Source organism: Trachurus trachurus (genome assembly GCF_905171665.1).
Source record: "Trachurus trachurus genome assembly, chromosome: 7".
NCBI lineage: Eukaryota > Metazoa > Chordata > Actinopteri > Carangiformes > Carangidae > Trachurus > Trachurus trachurus.
This window is the reverse complement of record NC_139901.1, coordinates 23,606,457-23,629,133: the sequence shown is the minus strand read 5'-3', so window position 1 is coordinate 23,629,133 and position 22,677 is coordinate 23,606,457. Positions and strand designations below refer to the sequence as shown.

At 41.8% G+C, this 22,677-nt stretch overlaps 2 protein-coding genes across 4 annotated transcripts in view; one reads left to right on the top strand and one right to left on the bottom strand.

The window, feature by feature from the left end:
* The first annotated feature begins 162 nt into the window (after positions 1-162).
* Positions 163-18,772, top strand: slc6a6b (solute carrier family 6 member 6b). Of its 3 annotated transcripts, none has more exons than XM_083975795.1 (14): positions 163-371; positions 4,914-5,143; positions 5,243-5,377; positions 7,338-7,572; positions 8,191-8,323; positions 9,048-9,182; positions 9,705-9,808; positions 9,970-10,094; positions 11,707-11,819; positions 13,028-13,165; positions 13,602-13,704; positions 15,099-15,199; positions 15,342-15,512; positions 17,030-18,772. In XM_083975795.1, exons 1-14 carry the CDS (start codon positions 283-285, stop codon positions 17,183-17,185), a joined length of 1,968 nt encoding a protein of 655 aa, XP_083831921.1. In that variant the 5' UTR covers positions 163-282; the 3' UTR covers positions 17,186-18,772. The 3 variants fall into 3 exon arrangements, with proteins under 3 accessions (XP_083831921.1, XP_083831923.1, XP_083831922.1); XM_083975797.1 differs by having other exon boundaries at positions 192-343; XM_083975796.1 differs by lacking the exon at positions 163-371 and adding an exon at positions 2,579-2,855.
* A 3,528-nt stretch (positions 18,773-22,300) lies between these two features.
* The window catches only part of LOC310989249 (glutamate receptor-interacting protein 2-like), a gene marked incomplete at both ends in the record, with an annotated part of 28,821 nt that continues 28,444 nt past the window's right edge, over positions 22,301-22,677 (bottom strand). Inside the window, one exon of the mRNA XM_083976246.1 lies at positions 22,301-22,501. Coding sequence (XP_083832372.1) covers positions 22,301-22,501 — 201 coding nt within the window. The remainder of the gene's footprint in view (positions 22,502-22,677) is intronic.

Here is a 22,677-nt window from a genome sequence, read left to right as displayed (position 1 = left end):
GTAGGCTATTAGACGTTCACGTTAAACATAGGTGCGAAATGTTCCCTGTATTTTTGCGTATCAGCGTGAAAGGCAGCAGTCGAGCTGCAGCACGACCTGCGAAGAGTTCATTGATTTTACTGGTTATTATCAGTCAGACCGACAGAGAATCAGGTGAAGGGCGGACCGAGGGCGTCTGTCGCTTTAAGAAGTTGTTGCATGGAGAAGCTGGTGATTTTCCACTCAAACCAAACTGATATTAACGCGCACCAGCTCATAGAAACTATGATCTCAGAAAAATAGATGACATTGTCAAACTCAAGAGCGAGGAACAACAGGCTGCTTAGAGAAACTAGGAGGACAGGTAACCCAGCATCTTCATCACATATCACGTCAGTAAATCAGGTTTATTGTGTTTTTATTCAACAACTGAAACAAGAGATGGGATAGAAAAACTATGAGTGTTTTTAAGGTAGTTTTTAAAAAAATATTATTATTTCCCTTAATTGTGATTATGTGTCATTATCACAGTGTTTTATTGTTGGGCTGTAGATTCATTTATTCTCTGATATGAACTGGCCACAGTTGCTGTTTTTTTTCTTGATGACATGATGCTGTGTCCTAATTGTTTCCTCGATGCTTCCGCTACATATACATATAAATATAAATACAGAGAGGAGGGAACCCGCGTTTTAACCTCGCCGTAAAAACAACTTGAGTAAATTATCTGTCGTTTATAAAGAAAAAGCAGCTTTTGGCCTTTGAACCCGGCTTCCTCTGTTTAGAACTGATAAGACCATGTTTCTGTTTGATCATCTTTTGGAGGGCTGCCGTGATGCGTTCAGGCGCACCCGGACTCCACAGTGACATGTGAAAAAAAGCAGGCTCCAGGTGCAGCTTCACTGTGAACAGTTCCACTGAATGAATGAGTGGCTGAATGGATGACTGAGTGATTATCTGTTAGTCACTGTGTGGGCCTGTAGAGGTGAGTCTGCTGAAGTAGGTCTGATGAACTAATACGTTTACTAGCTTATATCTTGTGCTTACTGGTACATACTTAACCTACTTCTTCCGTCTCCGCCCCGGGCAGTGCATGATTGATTGAAGGGTGTCCTCTAATAACCCCAATCCGCCCTCTCAGCAGGATGAAAAGCTGAGGTCCACATCCACCTGTTCGAGCTGCTGCAGCTCAGAATAAAGTTTCCAAACTGGGTCTGCGAGGAGTTCTCTCTAAAATGAGGAAGTGGTTAATTTGTGTTCACAACAATTTAACCGATTATTGGTTGTGAAAATGCAACTTTCCCAGTTAACAGTTCATAATTAAGGTCATAATATATATATTTTCAATATATATTGAAAATAAAAATGTATTGTAGTGTATCCACTGTGTCCAGACTGTGAGCATGGTACAATGATAGTGTTGATAGTGTCGGCTAAACTACTGTAGGAGATAACATTTTCTCTCTCCACGCTGATGCATGCATCAAAAGATCCATGTAATATCTCTTCTCACAGCATTATCTTCACATACACACATCTGCTCCTGCATTGACTTTAAAGCCAATGCACAAATGCATCAAATCTATTTACTTTGAAGACTGGATGGCGTCGCTGTAGCTACCATCAATAGAAATGAGATCCAGCCTCACAGTTGTACTCAACAATAACCCAACCTTTCATGTTTAAGTTGCATAAGTTACGGACAAACACAAGGTTTTCATTTTATTGAGGAGCACTGTTTGATTTTTTTTTTTTTTTTGATTTTTTTTAAAGATGAGCAGCCACATGAAACAGGCTTCCTGTCTCTTGCAGTGTCTCTGTGAAAAGTTACATAACCAAAAATAGTACACAGAGCATGACACGAACCAAAATACGGCATAGTGCAAAGCTAGAGCAAGAGGTGTGAAAACTGTGCGTGTGTTTGTATTTGTGTGTGCAGCTTATCATCAGTTGATCCTTGTCCCCCCCATTTCACTGTGTAAATCCTGCAGAGGAATTTATTGGTTTTTAATTGACTCTTTAATGCCAGACCTCGTCAGGAGTCAGGACCACTGTGAGAGCTCAGAGTAGTGAATGGTGTCTAAACAAACCATAGACAAGCAGAGGAGACATATTTCCTTATTAGGCATTGTTATAAGCTGATACTGTACTGGTTTACATTTCCCAGATAACAAGCCACATGTCACGAGAGAATGGAGGACAGTGATTCACAATGTCCCGCATACCAGAAATTATCACAGCATACTCATGAATAAAAATAGTTTTCACACAAAGATGCTTGGAAGTGGCGTGGTGATGTTATGAGGGGCTTGTTATGAAACCATGCTTCATATTTTAGTGCTGTTTAAGTGTTTGTTTAAAAAGAAAGAAAGAAAGAAAGAAAGAAAGAAAGAAAGAAAGAAAGAAAGAAAGAAAGAAAGAAAAGAAAGAGAGAGAGAAAAAGGCAGTTCAACTTTCTCTTCTGTCTTCAATTCATCCATTTCCACCAGATCATAATTCAAGACCAACCCCCAGTGTTAGAGCAGCCCAGCCTTTCTCTTCCACTGACTTGTCCTCTGTGTCTCCAACATGAATAAGGAGTGTTGTGTGCCTGTGTGACACACACTCATCCCCACCACTTGGCTGTGTGTATGTTTGTGGGCAGGGAGTAGTGGGAAGTGGAAATTTACAGTCTCCCACGTTGGTACCTGAGTTGTCTGTCACAGCGAGGCTGCGTCCAATCTCCACTTTGGATTTAATTGTCTTTAGCCAGGGGGCGGGTCCTGCTGTCAGCTCCACTTCTTGTGACCCGTGTCGGCATAAAGGCATTCAGTACAGAGGAATGGTGACAGCTGAGAGACAGGAACGCTATACATAGTCGCAGCCATGAAGGAAATGTAAGTTTTCTATATTGCTTTGCTGGGCTTTATTTTTCAGGGTGTGTGTTTGCTGAAGTTTGTCTGCTTTAAAAAAAAAAAAAAACTGTTCAAAAGCAGATCAGTGCTTTAGTTGATGTTGTAGGACTTGTGATTTGTCTGTGAAAGGTTAAACAAACAGAGAAGGAGGTGCAAATAGATTTCATTGTTGTCTTTGTGGTTTATATTGACAAGAAGTGGGAAAGAGTCAACGGGTTTAATTCAACATCACTGAGGATTGTAGAGGAACTGATGTGCCAAGATTTTTTTTCTTTCTTTTTCTTATATGGTTATGGAATTTTTCTGTGATGTATGTCTGGGTTTTATCACAAGGACAGTTTGTCTTGAATCTTATCTGACGGCCAGACAGCCCCCCTAACGCCATGTAGCCAGGTGAAAGCGTACGCTGAGCAGACAAGAGTGAAAGAGGGGAAGAGAGGGGATAAAGAGAGAGAGAGAGGGAGAGAGAAACAGGATGAGAAACAGAGTGGGCAAGAACTGATCCAGTTATGTAAGGAGGAGGTTTGAGAATGGAAACTGGTTCAAGTTGACTTGTCATGCATAACAGGAAGAGAGAAATCCCAGAAAATGATGGGACGCGGTGTGCACACACGGGGGATGGAAGAGTTGTTGTTCCAGCGTTGATTAAGTGAGGAGACACATAGTTCCCAGGAGGAATGTGAGAGGTTTCAGAGACCTCATCATGCAGTTGTTGGCAGAAATGCCCATTCCTGAGAGGTGAACGCTGCCATGATCACTGAGATGATTGTTATTTATTTTTAGGTTGGTATTTCTTACCACTTTTTTTGTTGTTGTCCTGTTTTGTTACCAACAGATTTTACAATTTGGTTTCAACAGAAATGAAACTGGGGTTAATTTTTTGGAGGCGTGACACTTTTCTGTACAAACTGTTCTTTTTATACGAGCTTCTGAATTTATTTTGTGGCCCCCAAAGAGTTAACGAGAAGTGTCAGCTTCTTTAAAAAAAAAAAAAAAAAGAGGAAACCTGCCCCGCTAGCATTACAGATAACACCACTCTGTGCAATTAATTATAGCTTTCTCATTGTTCCTCTTTTGTTCTTTATTGCATGGCAGCTGGGAGCTTAAATCACCATCCGTCTTGACATGTCTTACATAGTCCTGTCCTGTCCTAGAGTTTCTTGTCTCCTCTTTGGCTCATGTGGGGAAATGGGATACTTTGGTCTGTAATAACAAATCCTGTCTTTCTTGGAAAGACGGTTTACAGTGTAAACACTCTGTGAACTTAAGCCGTTGTATCGTCTTGAGAGCAGACGGGGGCTTTGGGAATGCAGCGGGATATCTTCCTCTCTAAATTTGGATGGCGGTGGGCTGGCCCGTCGCTGATACAGTACATGCAAGTGAAAGCTAAAAGAGAAACTTTTCTTTAGGTTCAGGCGAGGTCCGAAGGGCGTGTCATCTCTGAACATTCACTTCCTTTTCCTTCGGTGACAATGTGCCCCCCTCTGAGCAGAAACGTCCACCCTGAGACACAGAGTGAAGTTAGAAAACAGGACTACATGTACAGCTAATAAAAAAAAAAACACTGTTGCGAATGTGCAGTTTTGGTTCTGTAGCGATACCGTTTATAGCCTTGATATAAAATAGGTATGTTTCTGTTATCTATATACTGCCTGACTGAATGAATGAATGACTGATTGAAGCAGATAAAGAAACACTGTGTTTATTCTGCCTGTATGTCGTAACAGTTTCCATTGTACATATACGTTTGCATATATTTTTTGCTTGCTAATTTGACTTTGCCTCGTGTTTATCGTGAATCAGCTCTGCTAACGTTTCCCCAGACTAAATGACCTCCATGCTTCAGTCGTTCAGATTAGCAAGATTAGCGCCATAGTACTGTGTATCATGTACTCACACAGCACGCTGTACCGCAATCAGGAGACAGCATTAGCTCCTTAATGCTCCGCTCTATCTGTGTCTTATCCCTCTCACCTCTGTCTCTCTCTTTGTCTCTCTCTCTCTCTATCAATGTGTCTCTTTCCTTTTTGCCGTCTGCAGCATGGCACAGAAAGAGAAGCTCCAATGCCTGAAGGACTTTCACAAGGACACCCTGAAACCTTCACCAGGGAAGAGCCCAGGCACGAGGCCCGAGGACGAGGCCGAAGGCAAGGTTCCTCAGAGGGAGAAGTGGGCTAGTAAGCTCGACTTTGTTCTGTCCGTGGCCGGAGGCTTCGTCGGATTAGGAAACGTGTGGAGGTTTCCCTACCTTTGTTATAAAAATGGTGGAGGTAGGCAGAAGGAAACACAACAACAGCTGGCACAATGAAATCAGGGTGTGGTGACTGTAGCCAGAGGAGTTGATTCCTGTGTTCCTGTATCTTCTTTAGGTGCGTTTCTCATCCCCTACTTCATCTTCCTGTTTGGCGGCGGCCTGCCTGTGTTCTTCCTGGAGGTTGCACTGGGCCAGTACACCTCTGAGGGAGGGATCACCTGCTGGGCCAAGCTCTGCCCCATCTTCACTGGTGAGCCGAAACACACTGGAGGGTGCACAGATTCACACACAAAAATAGAGACGGTTCTGCATCACAGCGTAATCTCCCCTGACGAGATCATTTAATATTTAATGCTGAGTAAAAGCCTCGTTTGTCCCAAAGAGGATTCTGCCCTGATTCTCCTTCCTGTTTCAGTTCAGTATTCATCATTCAGACATCGCGTTGTGTTGAAGCCAACAACAACAGCAACAGCAACAACACCCTGCTCTAACAGCCCCCCTCCAGTATAATTGGACCAGTCTTACTTCATTAGGGTGGTTTGTGTTGCGTATACTACATTAAACAGCGAAGCCAAGCAAGAGCTGAACGATGATGAAGTACTGAACATGTAAAATCCCGGGGGGATGAATGATATTAGTAAACTCTAATACCACTGTGACCCCGAGGTGGAACATACACAAGCATACGCACATGTTCACGTAAGTGTACAAATGCAAAAGCCTCGTGCCTGAAGGCGATCCAAACTCCAAAACATAAAGTCATCCTTGGATCACAGATTTGCTGTGTGTAATGGATTGATGAGTTCTTGGTTGCCACGGAAACAGGCCAGCAAAAAAATAAAAAATAAAAAAAATCAATCAAGTTGCCTAGCAATGGGTATACCTCCTTATGCAGGAGATCTGCATGAAAATCCCATGATCATCTTTGTTGACATGGAGCTGCAGTGAGGATGCACTTTTGTTTTGTTTAAGCTTACAGGGAATTATAAATATTTGATGTCCTTGGTGACAGTGTTGTCAGGCCGGGGCTCTCTCTTGACTTGAAATCACCAACAAGCGAAGCTACTACTGTCGGCCTGCTCACTGCTCTACGATGCAGCCCCCCCCCCCGTCCCCCCCACCCCCCCATCTCTACCTATGAGTGACAGCTGTAGACAAGCACTAAGGCACCGCTCCCTCAGCAGCTGCCGCGACGCCCTTACTCATGTTCACGCGAGTAACGTCACATGAAAAGAGAGGAAACTGCGCAGCAAAACGATCTCTAGCAGCTGCCGACAGTCTCCGCTATTCAAGGAACGATGAGGCTGCTGTCCGTCCATCTGTCGCGGAGTCTGGCACGGCGGAGTGGAGCGGAGTCCACAAGTGGGGCGAAAAAAACAGCTGTCCAATCACAAAATCTCCTGATTTGTTCCTCCCGCCTTAGTGGATTTTTTTTTTATCACACACAGTGGATGCCTGACTTTAATCAACACACACACACACACCGACACAGTGTAGAGTCCACAAACACACACCTGTGATAGCATTGACTCGTCTATCAGTTTGCATTCGGTAACTATGCAGGAATGAGGAGGTGGGGGCGACAGAGATGATGAGTTTAAAAATACTCCGAAGCAGTGAAGGAGAACCGGGGATTTCTGTGTCCAGGTCCGTGGCAAAGTCATCTAAAAATAGCAAAACAACACTAAGGACATTACAACAGTAGATAGTGGAGTCAAGCTGGGGAAGTTGATTAAGTGTTCGTTGTAATAGCCTTCCCCTAAAGTTGCTCAACAGCTATTCTTCATCTCACTTAATCAGTTTAATTGTCCTCCTTTACAGAGTTATTCAACACCAGAGTGTAGATTCTGCTGCACATACACCCAAACACCACACAGACACACCCTGAAGTACACACAGTATTTTCATCTCCTGTTAAAGTGACTATAGATATGTGATTTATATGTTATGTAATACTGTGAAAGGTGTCGGAGGTGTAAATAGGCTGATGTATGCAGACATGTTCCCTAAGATGTAATAAGACTGTGTTATTGTTCACTGCTTGTTTTTGCTGCCCCCAACTGGTGAGAAAAAATCAGATGTTGCAGGTGTAAACTAAGGCAGCACACAAATAAAACATTATTAGTAAAATGTGTTTCTAAGGGTCTTGAAATCACTATGGAGTGTCAGCCGATATCTTGACCTGTCCTCTCTCTTTTTCTTGTCTCCAGGTATTGGCTACGCGTCCATCATCATCGTATCTCTGCTGAACGTCTACTACATCGTCATCTTGGCCTGGGGTCTCTACTACCTGTTTCAGTGCTTTCAGCCGGAGCTGCCCTGGGCAAAATGCAAGCAGCCGTGGAACACAGAGCACTGTGTGGAGGACACAGTCCGCAAGAACAAGACCCTTTGGCTGGCAGCCAACATTACCAACTTTACCTCCCCCGTCACCGAGTTCTGGGAGTGAGTATTCACTGACAGCATGCCTAATGGACACACACACACACACACACACACACACACACACACACACACACACACACACACACACACACACACACATGTGCACACATGAATACACTAAAGTAACACTGCCTCTTTATCGCGCTTGCGTAAGTGTGTTTGTACAGGCACAATTCCTGCAAAAGCCAGTTTACTTTTGTGAATGCGCTTTTAGTTCTCTGCCAGTATATTATAAACTCTATTTGTACTGCAACTTTTATATGTTGCACGCGGCTCAAAGTTTGACTCGAGCTGCCGAGCTGAACTGAAACAACAACTGGAAATCTCTGTGTTTTTTATGCTCATTTACTTTCTTAAATGTTTGAATTAAATGACGATCCATCAGAAAAACTGGTACGGCTTATGCAGTGTCTGACACTTAAAGACTCCGGCTTCAAAGCTTTTCCAAATAAACGTCCTCAATGTTTTTATTGTAGCGTGTTTAGACTCGTGATAAGCCGCAGGATAGCAATGAGAGGCCAAAAGCTTCCTTGGGTGTGTTTGGAAATCTGCAAGATAACTTCTACTGTTTCAAGTCCCACAAACCGCCATTAACCTTTGCCTCCGTATCCTCTACAGACGCAACGTCTTGAGCATCTCCTCTGGGATCGAGGACATTGGGCCTCTGAAGTGGGACCTGGCCCTGTGTCTCCTAGCAGTGTGGGTTATCTGCTTCTTCTGCATCTGGAAAGGAGTCAAGTCCACTGGGAAAGTGAGTGCTGAGGCGTATACACATCCTGTAGTTATTGTGTTGCCTGGATGCTGTTTGGCCTTTACTTTTTAGCCCAACAAGTTGGTGACAAAACACTGTTGCTCAGAGAAAACCCTCAAGCTTGGAAACAAGGTTGATTTACTTGATGTAGAGACACAAGCCTCTGTGCTGTCCTGAAAGCTACTTCTTGGCCAGACTTTCTGTCGGCTGTAAAGAGTTGACTGCCACTCCTTAGCTCTCGCTCTCTCTCTCTCTCTCTCCCTCTGTTTCTGCTCGAGGGACAGAAACTGGGCCTGAGCCAGCAGGAGAAACTGTTCGAGGAAAATGATTAACCCTATTAAGAACTATTTGTGGGATTAGTCCCATATTAAACACAGGTTCCATTGCTGTGAAAAGTGTGATTTAAAAAGATCACCAGTAATGTTTAACCTGATGGCAGTCCAGAAAATGAAGCCTTTATTCAGAGCTGCAACTGCCTCATGTTTTATTGGGCATGTACGCCATCTCAAACCCCCATGATGACTTCACCCTGCTCCACTGTTCACAGATCAGGGCATAACAAGAACAATACTTCTTTTGTGTGGCACTAGGAAAAATATGAGCAAGACATGAAAGGTTAAAAGAGAAGCAGAGTGTTTATTCCGTTATATTGCAGGGTTGATGAATCATACGTCTGTAACTGTTGTTTAGTATTTTGGGCTAATAATTCCTTCATCCTGTCCAGGTGGTGTACATAACAGCCACTTTCCCCTTTGTGATGCTGATTGTGCTGCTGGTTCGTGGTGTGACCCTGCCTGGGGCGTCTCAAGGGATAAAATTTTACCTTTACCCCAACCTGACCCGTCTGCAGGATCCAGAGGTACGATCGAAAACTTTTGACATTTTCACATCTGTCGGTATGAGAATAGTAGTTTGACATTATTTTCCTTTCTTGCTTAACTGGAAACAGCTAGTCTGTTTGTGCTAACATCTCCATTTTTATTTATCTGAACATGGACAACAGAGCAACTGACATCATTGTAGTGTAGATGATTAGTTTGAACGGTGGACTGATTAGAGTTTAGTGGTCAAAGGTCAAAGCTCTGGGTCTCTGTGATCTGTTTTTATCGTTTTATGCTAACTGCTAACTATGATAAAACACACTTAAGACCTTTAATTTGATTCTCTTAAAGTGTTCTCAGCTGGTTTCTGCTTCTTTTGTGTGGCCAGAAAATAGTCAAATCAAATTTTATGCGTTCTTAGCGTAACCACATTAGGCGTACTCTTGATTAGCTGGCAGTGAAGACCTCACAATGAATCTTCCAAAACACATTTCATAATAATGTTATCCAATTTGGAAGTCACTCTGAAAATGACTGGATCTCCTCCCCTGTCTCCACAGGTGTGGATTGACGCAGGGACCCAGATTTTCTTCTCCTATGCCATTTGTCTGGGAGCCATGACTTCACTGGGAAGCTACAACAAATACAAGTACAACTGCTACAGGTGAGTTGAGTTTCCGCAGGGGGGGGAGGGGGGCAGTGGGACTGTGGTAGTGACAGCAACTCGTGTCAGAGACGGTTGCGTGAAGAAAAAAAAAAAAAAAAATGGGAACTTCGGTTCCGCCTGTGTTCATTAACAACCTCCATGACATATGTGTGACATAGGGACTGTTTGCTGCTGGGAGGCCTCAACAGCGGTACCAGTTTTGTGTCTGGCTTCGCAATATTTTCCGTCCTGGGCTTCATGGCACAAGAACAAGGGGTGGACATTGCCGATGTGGCAGAGTCAGGTACGAGGGTCCAAGGTGATGGCAGCAGCGATGGTGGGCGCTGTTGCCAGACAAAAAAAGAGAAAAAAAGCCAATTGGAAACTTGACTGCAAAATTTAGAAAATGGAAAGAAAAACAAAATCCAGTCTTTATTTAAGTCTCGGAAACGATGATGCTGAAATGTAGAGGTATCGGCAATTGCAAACTCCTTGAATAAAAGCCTGAAAGAAACAGAATTGTAACTTCAGTGTGAAATGCAGTGTGGTCCACCTTTTTGAGGACAGATTACATCGCACTGGTGATGTAATAATCTGAGATGCTGTGTGTTTTTTTAAGCACACAATGACCTGCGGTGTTACAGAGCTGCTGCACTGGGCCATCATCATTATCACAGGTCCTCATTGGCACCATTGTGTCCTCATGTGCCACATTCAACCTGCTCATGCAATTTGGTAGCTTAACATCTTTTTGACGCGGAGACATTGCTAAGAATATTGGCACCCTTCTGTATGCACCCTACTCTATGTGCTCTGGCACCTTGAAGTGATATTTCTACACTGCACTGTAAGCCCAGTTCTGTTAACAAGCTGTGGATCTCCTGAGCGAGGTTGGATGTCTCCGGTTCTGTTTCTGCCTTCCTTTATACTCTATGTGGACTTTGAAGGAGATGCATCTTCTTTCAGCATGCTCGCTATGTTGAGTTCAAATTATGTCTCCTGCTGTCTTTGAGACTGCTACTGTGTGAAATCACATGTATGACAATGACAGTAATTATGTGACACAGACACACATTGAATGTACTTGCATACAACGCAGAAACAAAATTAATTAATTCAAACATTTTTTCTCTACTTTTCTTTTTCTTTTTCTACTTTTTTTTTTAAATGAATTGATTTTATTTTATTTTTTACAGCTGTTCAATTGAGGCTGTAGTTTATATGACTGTTGACTCTGTGCCTCATGATCTCCTTGTGTCCTGTTTAACTGGTTTATCTGCTTTATTTACATTAGATAAGATTCAGCTTCATTGTTATTGCACCAGTACAACCAGTACACCAGTACAACAACATACAGTTAATCATCTTACAAGACAGTAGCAAATGCTCATTTAAAGATGTACAAATATGACGTAATGCACAAAATGAATAATAGATCATCGGGGTTGTGTAGGAAAAAAGGATGTAACAGTACACAACAACATACGTAGAATGAAAAGCAGCTGTGCAGTATGGACAGAACCTCATAAATAAGATTTTCTGTTTATTTTGTAGACAATTTAGATTATAAGCTGGCGTTTAAAATGTACATTTGAATACATTTGTTGATATATGTCCTGCAAGTAAACACACACACACACACACACACACACATAGAGGACACACAGCACTCGAGTAAACCTTCCAACCAAAGCATCAACATGTCAGTCCAGTTAAATTTATCACTGTTGGCCAGAGTAGATCATATTTCTTGTTAATTATTAGCAGTGACAGACCCCGATCAGCCTCTCTAGCGCAGCCTTTACGTGATTTTTTCCCCGATCCGCTTACAGTATGTCGTCCAAGCTGAACTCAGGTAGAATTATTAACTCTGTCCTCTGCCCCTTTTCCCCGTCCCCTCTCTGTTCTCCTTCCAGGTCCTGGCTTGGCCTTCATTGCCTACCCTAAAGCTGTGTCCATGATGCCGCTGCCAACGCTCTGGGCCGTCCTCTTCTTTATCATGCTGCTGCTTCTGGGCCTCGACAGCCAGGTCGGTATTCCCACAACAACTCCGCTATCAAGCTATGTACAGAATCGTTCTTTGGCGTAGTGCCCATTAATTTCACACAGACACCACCCAGGCTCCCTCTGGGTTTGTTGGCTCCTGCCACCACCAATGTGTAAAACACATTTAGTGTCTTCTCTAAACCATATCTCATGTCTCCAAGGTATCAAATTACTGACAGACAAGTAATGCAGCCTGTTCCCACAAAGGCATTTTACTACCACACTTGACTGCACCGTGTGAAGATTAAAGCCCCCTTAATGCTCCGTAATGCCTCAAATTAAGGTTTTAGAAGTTGATAGGCATTTGCCAAACATTTATTTTAGAAGGAGCCATTGTTATAGCCTGTGGGTTATTATCTAGCTAGGAGGCAGAGCTTTGATTGAGACAAGATAATCTAAGTAGACAAAACAGAAGTGTACACTGGAGGGATTCTTCAGCTGTATCACATTTCCTGCCTCGAAGTGTAATTCTACTCTTGTGCTAACTCAGTCCTGCACATGGCTGGCAACACGTTTCAGCAAACTGTGAGATCGGGCCAATACTGTGAATTTGAGCACATGTAAATAGTTGCGCGAGTGCAGCTATTTGGAAAAGTTGCCAATGACAGTCTGTGTGCATGCATGCGTGTGTGTGTGTGCGTGTGTGGGTGGATGAGTGCATTTTATGACCATAAATTTCATGCAGATTTGTTGTCTTGAATGCTATATATTGTTAAGATCACTCTCACACACATGCCACTGTTATGTAAGGGCTTTTTGTTTAGTCTTCACATAGAGGAGACAAAATGTCCTTGGTGTTTAAAGACACTGTAGCCTAATTTGATATATGGGAACAATTTTGCAGCTCGTAATTAAGGGTAATTTCTCGTAGTTAATTTGTTACGACATTATGTAGATTATGAGGCGACACAATGAGGAGGCACGAGGGAGCAGGAGAGACACAGACGGGGAGAAGGGAGATGGTGGTTTCATTGTTGTTTTGTTTCTGTTGTGTCTTGGTAGCAACAAACCAGCGCTGCAGAGAAGCCTTGTTTAAATTCTCATTACTGACCAACAAAGACAGCTCTCATTCTCTAATCACTGGTTTGCAGAGGGGGGAAGAAAAAAAAGTGCAGCGTGCACACAGGAAGAAACACTGATTGTTTTTTTTCCCCCTGAGAACTTCCCCTGAAGTTGCTTTTGTCTCCACAGTTTGTTGAAGTGGAAGGACAGATCACCTCTATCGTGGATTTGTATCCAGCGCTCCTCAGGAAGGGTTACCGGCGAGAGATCTTTATAGCTGTGATGTGTTTCATGAGCTATCTCCTGGGACTCGCCATGGTAACGAAAGTAAGTTCACCAGTGGTCTCGTTCATTGAGCGCCCTGCACTCTCACTTCTGCCGCTCATCCTGTTTAGAAAAGGAAAAGCGACTCTCTGTGCATTCGGATCAACAGCAGAGATAACACCACAGACTTTCCACTTGCCTGTTGGCTGCTTCATTGTTACAACCAAATATGGCTTCCTACCACATTCACCACTCGCATCCTGTGTGTCTGAATGGAACAAGCTGGAATGCTGTTTTCCGTTTAGCAGTTAACTGTTCTTCAATGACGTCTCAGCACCTGTTGAACTCTGCCTTTATTGGTAGAGTGCCAGCATTCTTGTGCACCTCTTTCAGCACCCCCACTCTGCTTTAATACCCCTTCTATCTCTGTATCTCTCTTTCGTTCCACATGCACACCAAAGAGATAATTGATGCATTTTTTTGTCTTTTCTCTTTCCAGGGTGGCATGTATGTGTTTCAACTCTTCGACTACTATGCAGCCAGTGGTGTGTGCCTTTTGTGGGTTGCATTCTTTGAATGCATTGCTGTAGCCTGGGTTTATGGTAAGTGGAAACAATTCTGGGTGATAGGTTTTCTGTAGTGTGTATAGTGTGTGCGTGTGTGTCGTTTTTCAAAGTAATGATGCTGAAGAGCTGGAGGGGAAAAAAAGCACAAATGATCTCTATAGTGGTAAACAAAGGTGTCCTTGTGGTCCTTTCCACATTACTACTAAATAAGTTTAACTGCATGCAGGGGTGTGGTGAGGGGGAGTGGGGTGGTTTAACAGACTGTGATTGGCTAGTCCTGGTTCCCTCCTACAAGATTACGCCCCATCATTATTAATGAAGGAAGAATAGTAAATCAACCCTGCATCTTTTAGTAGTAAACTAGTTTACTCAACGTGTTACTATTTGTGTGAAGCTATCTGGTTCTTTTTCTTTAAACCAATTATACGACATCACTCAGCAACTAGTATGTATTACACTCACAATAGCCCTGCTATTCAAAATGCCTGTGATTGAATCACTCAGAGCAGTAGCACCTCTTCACACTTTGCAGACTCTCTGTCCTAAACAATGTGGACCCCACAAAGGGTCGTAAGATAAATGTAAGGGAAAGCCAAACGACTTAAGACCCCGAGAACATCATTTTTCAACTTCTTACCATGACTGATGGGATCCTATAAGTACTCTGACAAAGTTAGAACAGTTTTGTGTATTTTACGTGATAGATTTGAGTGGTTTTGTTGGTCTCTGCACTCTTCACGCTAGTCTGAAGAGGCCTGGTTCTGTTTTTGTTTCCAGGGTCAATGAACCACACACATAACGTCCAAATAAAATAGATTAGTAACGTTTGTGTTATGATAGGCCTAAATGATCACTTTCAGTTACTATAAATACTTAAAAAGGAAAGATTAAACAATTTGAAGCGATTACTGTCCATAGACATGACATTGCCGGGTATAAAGGGTCACAGACCCAGTGTTTAAATCAGCAAAGGCCCAAAGTAGCCTCTGTGCTTTGTGGCTTGTTTCATTTACTTATTGTGTTAAACCATGGTAAATAGGCCAGAGATAGCCTAGCAGGTTAATTGCATCTGATATTAAAAGAAACTGAAACTGAATAACAACATAGCCTATTGATTACAAGGATGCATATCAACACATGTGAGGCAGGAAAAATACATGACCCAGAAAACAAGTGTCAGCTGACAACGATACAGTTTGCAATATACAGCATAAGGTAAATGGCCAATATCTGCTGCAGTTTATGGCAGACAACAGCAATAAAAGGCTCATAAACCTGCTTGTTTTCAGTGATATCAAGGTCAGTGTGAAGTTACAAAGCAATAACATGTGTAGCAAAGAGACAGGTGATAGCTTATCCTACAATAATCATCCTACTGACTTACATATGGATGCGCTCATGTCATTCTGTACTGTCTTTGTGTTGTGTAGGAGCTGATGAGTTCTACGACGCAGTTGAAGATATGATTGGCTACAGACCAAACCCATGGATGAAATGGAGCTGGACCATAATCACTCCTGTCCTCTGCATGGTGAGGGATCAGTTACTTTATTGTGGCGTAAGGTTTGGAGATACTGTTGTTGAGGGCATGTGACAAATGTTGATAGTTGGACTTTCAAGGTCACAGGGCGGTGCACAACTTGTACTAAAAGCACCATGTGTTTGTTTCCTAGGGCTGCTTTGTCTTCTCCCTGGTGAAGTACAAGCCCTTGACCTATAACAAGGTGTATGAGTACCCTGACTGGGCCATCGGCCTCGGCTGGTGTTTGGCCCTGTCCTCCATGATCTGCATCCCAATGGTGATGGTCATCAAGATCCTGCAGTCTGAGGGACCCCTGATCGAGGTGAGCTGACACAACCCCTCAGTGCTTCCAGAGAAATAGTTTGGCCTTTTTGTTAATTAATAGGCCTTTATTTTCTTGCAAGATTAACACAAACAGCACTACTCTCATTTCTAATATAAACTAGAACCTGGAGATGGTTAGCATAGCTAGGCTTAGGTTAGCAAAACACACAAAAACAAAACAAAACACCCACCACAACATCTTCAGCTCACTATGTACAAAGTTCAGTGCCATGTTGTTGTAATAATTAGATCATAAATCTAATCCTGCTCGCACTTTGTTATCCGCCACTCAACATGCTAGCACATTCATTTGCCACAGCTATTGCATGGGGGATAGTTCAACATTTTGGCAAATTTTCCTATCACCATAATCCCTATAGTTATAGGAGTAGGTTCATTACCTTTAATTATCAGTGCATGTTGTTTTGAGGGACTGCGGGGCAGAGACGTGAGCTGCTCAGCAAACACAATGGAGGTGAACGGTACAGGTCCCCTGCCCTGTCCCTCAAAACTCATCAAATACATCCAATCCAACAACTCCAAAACGCTTTTGTGGACAAGTTGTGATCTGCACATTCACCACACTATATAACCATGTAACATTATGTAACATTATGACACACGAAGCAAATACTCAGAACTACTTGCGTTTTTGAAATCATTCCGCCCAGCAGACGTGTCTGGAATGTAGATCCAGCTACGCATTTGCCCCCAAAACAACTCTTTCTCATAATGTTACATTAAATATTTCTTAGCATGAGGAATGTGCAGGTCACAACTTGCCCACATGAGCGTTTTGGAGTTGTTGGGTTGTGTATTTTGATGAGTTTTGAGGGACAGGGGACCTGTACCATTCACCTCCATTGTGTTCGCTGAGCAGCTCGCATCTCTGCCCCACAGATCTTAAAACAAAATGCACTGATAATTGAAGATAATGAACCTACTCCTATGACTATAGGGATTATGACAAAAGGCTTTTCCAAAAATGTTGAACTATCCCTTTAAGGGGTAGCCAGGCACAGGTTAGCTGTTTCCTGCTGCCTCCACTGTGCATGGTGTCAGTTTCCTACTTAAGGAATAAGCCTCTTTTCCCTGCAACTAGCACTAAGCAACCAGGCTAGCTGTTTACCCCTGCTTCTGGGCTTTATGCCAAGCTAACATATAATCTGGGGGTGTTTGCAGTAGCTGCAACCAGGCTAGCTGTTTACCCATTCGTCCAGGTTTTATGCAAGTTTTATTTATCAGATTGCAGCATATTCCCTATGTGTTCTCAATATTTGTATTTTATTTTGATACACTTAAACTGCATGACATGTAATAAATGCTACCAGTCAAATCTGTTAGGACACACTTGATTTCACCTAAATGGATGAATTAGTTACGTAACATAAAAGAGACGTGCTTCACATCGAGTTCTGATTTCTGCCGTTTTAGATTTGATAGCTGTCACTTTGAGCTCTAAACTCTCCCACTTACTGATGATCATTAATCTAATCTCTCATCTCCTTCCCTCAGAGGATCAAAGCAGTGGCAGCCCCGGCAAAGTCAGGCGTGAGCTCTCGCCCGAAAGAGTACAACTTGAAGGGCAGCGAGCTGACACAGCCCCTGGACCCAAACGGGAACAATGGCTTGATCAAGCCCACCCACACCATTGTAGAAACAATGATGTGAGCGCTCTCTGTGAGAGGAATAAGATTGATGTGCTTTCTGTGTTATTATCATATTTGCTAACTTTGATAATGGTAGGTTTACATTGTCGAATATATTCACATTAGAGATACTCTGGTTTGATTTCTATGAAGAGAGTTATATATTATTGTTGTAATTTTTTTTTCTCTTGTAATTTTTTTTTATTTTTTACTATATCGATATTGTTGATGTTACAATTGTTGTTGCTGTAGTTGGCACTGATCTCAGTTTAGGCAGTATTTTGAGATAGAACATGTTCAATGTTTACTACCTTTCTGTTGATTCCTGGAGAGATGAGGAATTTGCTTATTTTGGTGTAATAGAAGAAAAGATTAAATTATCACTTCTCATAAATTCTAAACACAATTAACCACGCAAAAGGTAGAAAACACATATAAACACCCTGACGTGATTGTGGCAGTCTCATTGCCCGAGATAACTTCTAATCTATTGCTGTTGTTGTTTATCCCGCAGTGAAAATGAATGTACCTCCGCTGGTGGCGGAAGCTAATAGCCACCCACATCTCTCAGAGTACATATCCATAACTTGTTCAGTGGCTAACTGCATCATGTACAGTTAATGTAGACAACCTTTTAGTTACAAATTCAACAAGGCCTTGGCCAAATACGGTGAGAAATGCATTCATAAGAAGAATCATCCTCAAAAAACGACTGAAATAAAAACAATTAAGAAGAAAAAATAGCTAAGTAAAGAGGAAAGAAGGAGAAATGGGAAGTGGCATTTTTAGAGTATTTGTACACTGCCTGTGTGACTACCATAGTCAGTCCCAGTGCATTTATTGAAACCTCTCTTTGCACTTTATATGTCGTTTCACCTTTATTGTAGTATTTGTTTTTACTGTTGCAGGGTATATTGCAGTTACATTTGCAACAAATTTCAGGAGGAAATATTTTTAGCTTCTAACTTTTTGATATTGTAAACTTAAATATACAGTATCTAGTTGTCTCCATGCTAAGACGGTGAAAAGTATAAATCCGACTCTTGATTCATAATTAGTAGTAGGACCTGTGAGAACATCACTTAAAGTTAAAGCTTTTTTTTTCTAAACATCCTGACAGCTCTCTCCATTGTGCTCATTTCAGTAGCAGAACTACCACTGGATTCTAGTTTCTAATGTTCACTTTAGACATTTGTATGTAGAGTTTGAATTGTTTGTAAATCACATATGCCTTTTTGTAACAATTTTATACTGTACATCATATGAACATCATGACTGATTAATTGTTTTACTGAAAGCTCAGAAATTTCTTTTCTAAATATGGATTACATTGTGGGCCTGGATTACATTTCTCATGGCATTCTCTGCTCATTCAAAAAAGCATCAACGAAATTCAAACAACTCGTACAGTTAAATGGAAAGTCAGAGGGAATCATTATTCTGAAGCATGTGTAGGAGTAACCACAGTACTGTGCTGCTCAGTCCATAAAAATCTCGTGCTACTTGGAAATTCAAGTGTACCAAAGTATTTTTGTCTCACAGTTGTCCCCATTGAGATGCACATTGCATCATTCTATAGAGATTACAAATAAACATCTTTTTCTTTGGATTTGTTTGTGTCTAATTCTTTCTTTGCTAAACAAGTCAGAGTTATTTATACATAAAGATGCATGCACAATGATGCATTAATGAAGTACCAGACTCGTTCTGCCCTAAAGTCATCTTGTATGATGTCTGTATTGATCACTTCAGTAGAGACCTTCATAGACGTGTTAAAATGTAGCACTGACGTCATAGTGATGTTTGCATTGGACAAACAAACAGCTCAATCAATATCAGAAACTACAACGTGTCAGAAACCATTATTTTTTGTGTCATGACGGGAAAAAACCCAAAATATGACAATGATGGCGCCTTGCTTGGATACTCAGGTAACAGAAGTGTGCTCAGAATTAGGACCAAAATATGAGGAGACAATAAGGAAATGAAAATGAATGTACAACTGAAATAGTTGAACCTTATTGTGTACTTTTTCACACCAAACTTAAAAGACTGGGTTTATGATTTAAGTCAAACTATTTTGTGATTCAGGAGGATCTGAGTCCATCTGGCTCTGCTGAAGATTTCTCCCTCACAACATGTCCATCTGAGTTTTGGGAGATTTTCTCAAAGCCCCTCTCTGTGTCCCTGTAGTTTTGTTGCCACGTTTAAGTGCTTCCACTTCCACCTTGCATCAATATTGTCTGTTCTGTGTACGCACCAGTTGTACAAATCACAATAGATCCTGATTCCACCCTTGAAATAGCTGTCTATATTTATTCGAACATCCTCGATTCAATGCCACCGATGTCATCCTGACTACCACCTCATTGACACACGTCCTAAATTTTTTAGGGCGTCCGTCCCACCATCAATCAATCGCCCCCAAGCAGGTGGGAACTGCATTGACATCTCACTTACAAAGATCAGACTGCCTTAGTTGGACATGTATCTGGTGTCCCAGTGTCCTTTTTGTGTCCTTGAACACTGAACCCCAAAGACTTTATGTCACCTGCTTTATCAACAGAAGTGAAAGGGAATGCAAAGGCTGCATATAATTATGGAAAGCACTTTGTTAATCTGAAGAGTCAAGAATGAGGCTCATTCCCATTTGGTTCTATAAAACCTGTTTGATGCTGACTTTCTGAAGTTTTTTTTTTTTTTTTTTTAAATCAAATATAGAGAAACAGTTTGCAGTAACAGATTGTTGACATGTCTGTAGTTATTTTCTCCAAGTGGAAGATGTTGCCAATATTTTCACATTCTGATCTCAGCTGCCCAAAATTGGGGTTTAAACATCCTACGTTAATATTCCAACAAACAACAAATTATTGGACAAATTTCATGTCAAAAATGTGCCTTTATATCACACATTTCTGTAACACCAAGTAATAATGCCTCCCAAGTGAAATATGAACGTCTTATTCAAATTTCATGGCAACACATTTAATATTTGTATATTTAAAGCCAAAACACCAACTTCATGGTGGCAATATGGTAAAATCAACAACCAACACCAAGTAGGATTCACCCTGTGGAGATAAAGCATGTCTAATGAAACATGTCAATCCATCTTCGTATTACACTCAAGTGTTGACACTTGACACTTCCAGCGTCACCGTGAGTAATCCCTGTGGGAGAGCCAAACCAAGCAGAACACAGAGCCAAGCTGTCTACGGTTTCATAACTTTATTCTCATAAAAAGAAATACATTTCTTAGTTTATAATAAATTAAATAACAAAAATAAAATAATATCCAATAAATCTTTCAAGTTCCTTTGCACCAATTCCTGACAGATTCAGGGAGGACATGGAAATCAACCAAAAAAAAAAAAGTGCAGCCACATTCAGTATCACAGCTTACATGAAGATACTACACTGTATGTGCATGTACTGTAAGTAAAAAATAAAAGCACTGCATACAATAAAGGTACAATACAGTAAATTAATAGAAAACCTTAAAAATAGGCCTCAGTATACAACATGACATTTAATAAAAGACATGAGTCAGAAATCTGATTGAAAAATGTTACCGTCCCAAGGATGAATCAGTCTCTAAGGCTGCTCTGAATAAGTGCAACTATCTCTTAACATGTTCACATCAGCCACGACATGAATCCGATGTTTATTTCCAGAGAGGCAGCTTGTTAAGGAGGCCAGATTAGTTACACAAATGCCTTATAAAAACACAATTCCATGATATAAAAGGGAGCACTCACAAAGATCCAGATTACGCTGTACTTTTTTTTTTTTTGTTACAAGGAGAAGCTACTTGCTGAGGACAAACCTTATGCATGCTTAACATGCTTATACATACTGGTAGGAGAAACAGCTAAGAGAAAAATACTGATGACCAATCCAGTCAGATGTGGAGTGAAATCGAAATCATTCATCAGTGAAAATTGAAAGGCATTTCATCCTCTGTTTTGGTAAAGGATGTGATTCACTTAAGGAAGCATCAGTGATAAACCACAAACCGACCTATAGTTCATTCTGGTGCAATACCACATACAGAGACTCAGACTCACACAAGTGAAATGCGAAAAAAGTGAGATTTAAACTCTTAGACCGTAAAAGAAAAATGTGAGTAATGTGCAAATGCAGTGTTGCAAAGAAACGTTAAGATTGTGAAACTGAAAATCTTTGTAAACATGTGTTTTAGTCATTAGGCCAGTGTCAAGAAGAAAAAAAAAAAAAAACATCCAAAAAACAACATTAGCTCTGAATGACAGAGTTTCTCTGGAATCATTAGGAGCTATTTATCCCCCAAGGGACACCCACTTTAAAACTGAAAGGGTAGAGTGTCTTCACAAGCATTTGTGGCATTCAGATATAAAGGGGCTTTAAAATATTGTTAATGATACTTGGCAAGTAGCAGAGAGCATTCTGTCTATTTGGAGGCACTGTCCCTTCTGTAGGGCAGGCAGCGTGAGGAGAGACTGGAAACGGGAACAGTAAGCCAAGACGTGGCTGAAATAACTCATCCACTTACACCCTACGTGTCGGTGTGCATGTGTTTAATATGCAAATAAAGCGCTGCATGTGAGTCTTTTGTTGTGTGTGAGACAAAGAAAAGAAAATCTCCTTTCATACAACTGGGTTGCTGCTCTTTAAGTGAGAACATGAGTCCCTTTAAAGCAAGAGACTGAAAATTTATGCAGTGCGTGTGTGCAGTGTTGGGCTCTCTCCAGAGCACAGACGTGTGTGTTGACATCCTGGCTTCGTCAGAAGCTATGACTCCCGTGTTATATAACTCTACATGTGGCTTTGCCTCTGGAAAGGGAAGGGATGTGGTGGGGGTGGGGGAGCAGTAGGGATCTGCCCTAAAGCCAGAGCCTCCTCTGAACTGCATCATGTGAACACAGTGACTAAAACCGGCAAGAGTGAACACATGCACTTGTAACTTTGTGAGTGAGAGATGCTTTCGGGCCATGGAGCGTGGAGAGCTGCATTTACCCATGTGAGAGAATGCTCTACGTGCTGAACATGAGTGTGAGGGTCTCTCTCAGAGGTACAGTGTGACGAACCTAACCGTGCGTGACGTGTGCGTGAGCGCGTGCTACAGTGTTTAAAAAGCTAGACGTGTCCGTCTCTGTGGTCACAGGGCGATGCTGTTGGTCCTGTGCTCGGGAAAGCAGAACAGTGAGTTTGAGGGGTCGTCACAGTCGTCAGACAGCCCGGTGTCTGCTGCTGCTGCCAGTGGATTCCTGCTAATGACCAAGTCCAGGCTGTCTCCAGCCTCCATAATTAGGGGCACAGTTAGACAACAGTCCAAGTCCCTGGTCCTCACGTGGTTCACCTGAAAGATTTGAAGCAATCAAAACCATTGGAAAGCATAAAATGTGCCGTTAGTTTCACATTATCATAGTTGCCTATTGCTCAAGAGTGTCATTATAATTTTTTTTGGGTAGCAATAACAGCAGAGCAATAAAAGTGCCAGAGTATTCCTTGGCCATCTGCTGTTTGCCTGGAAAC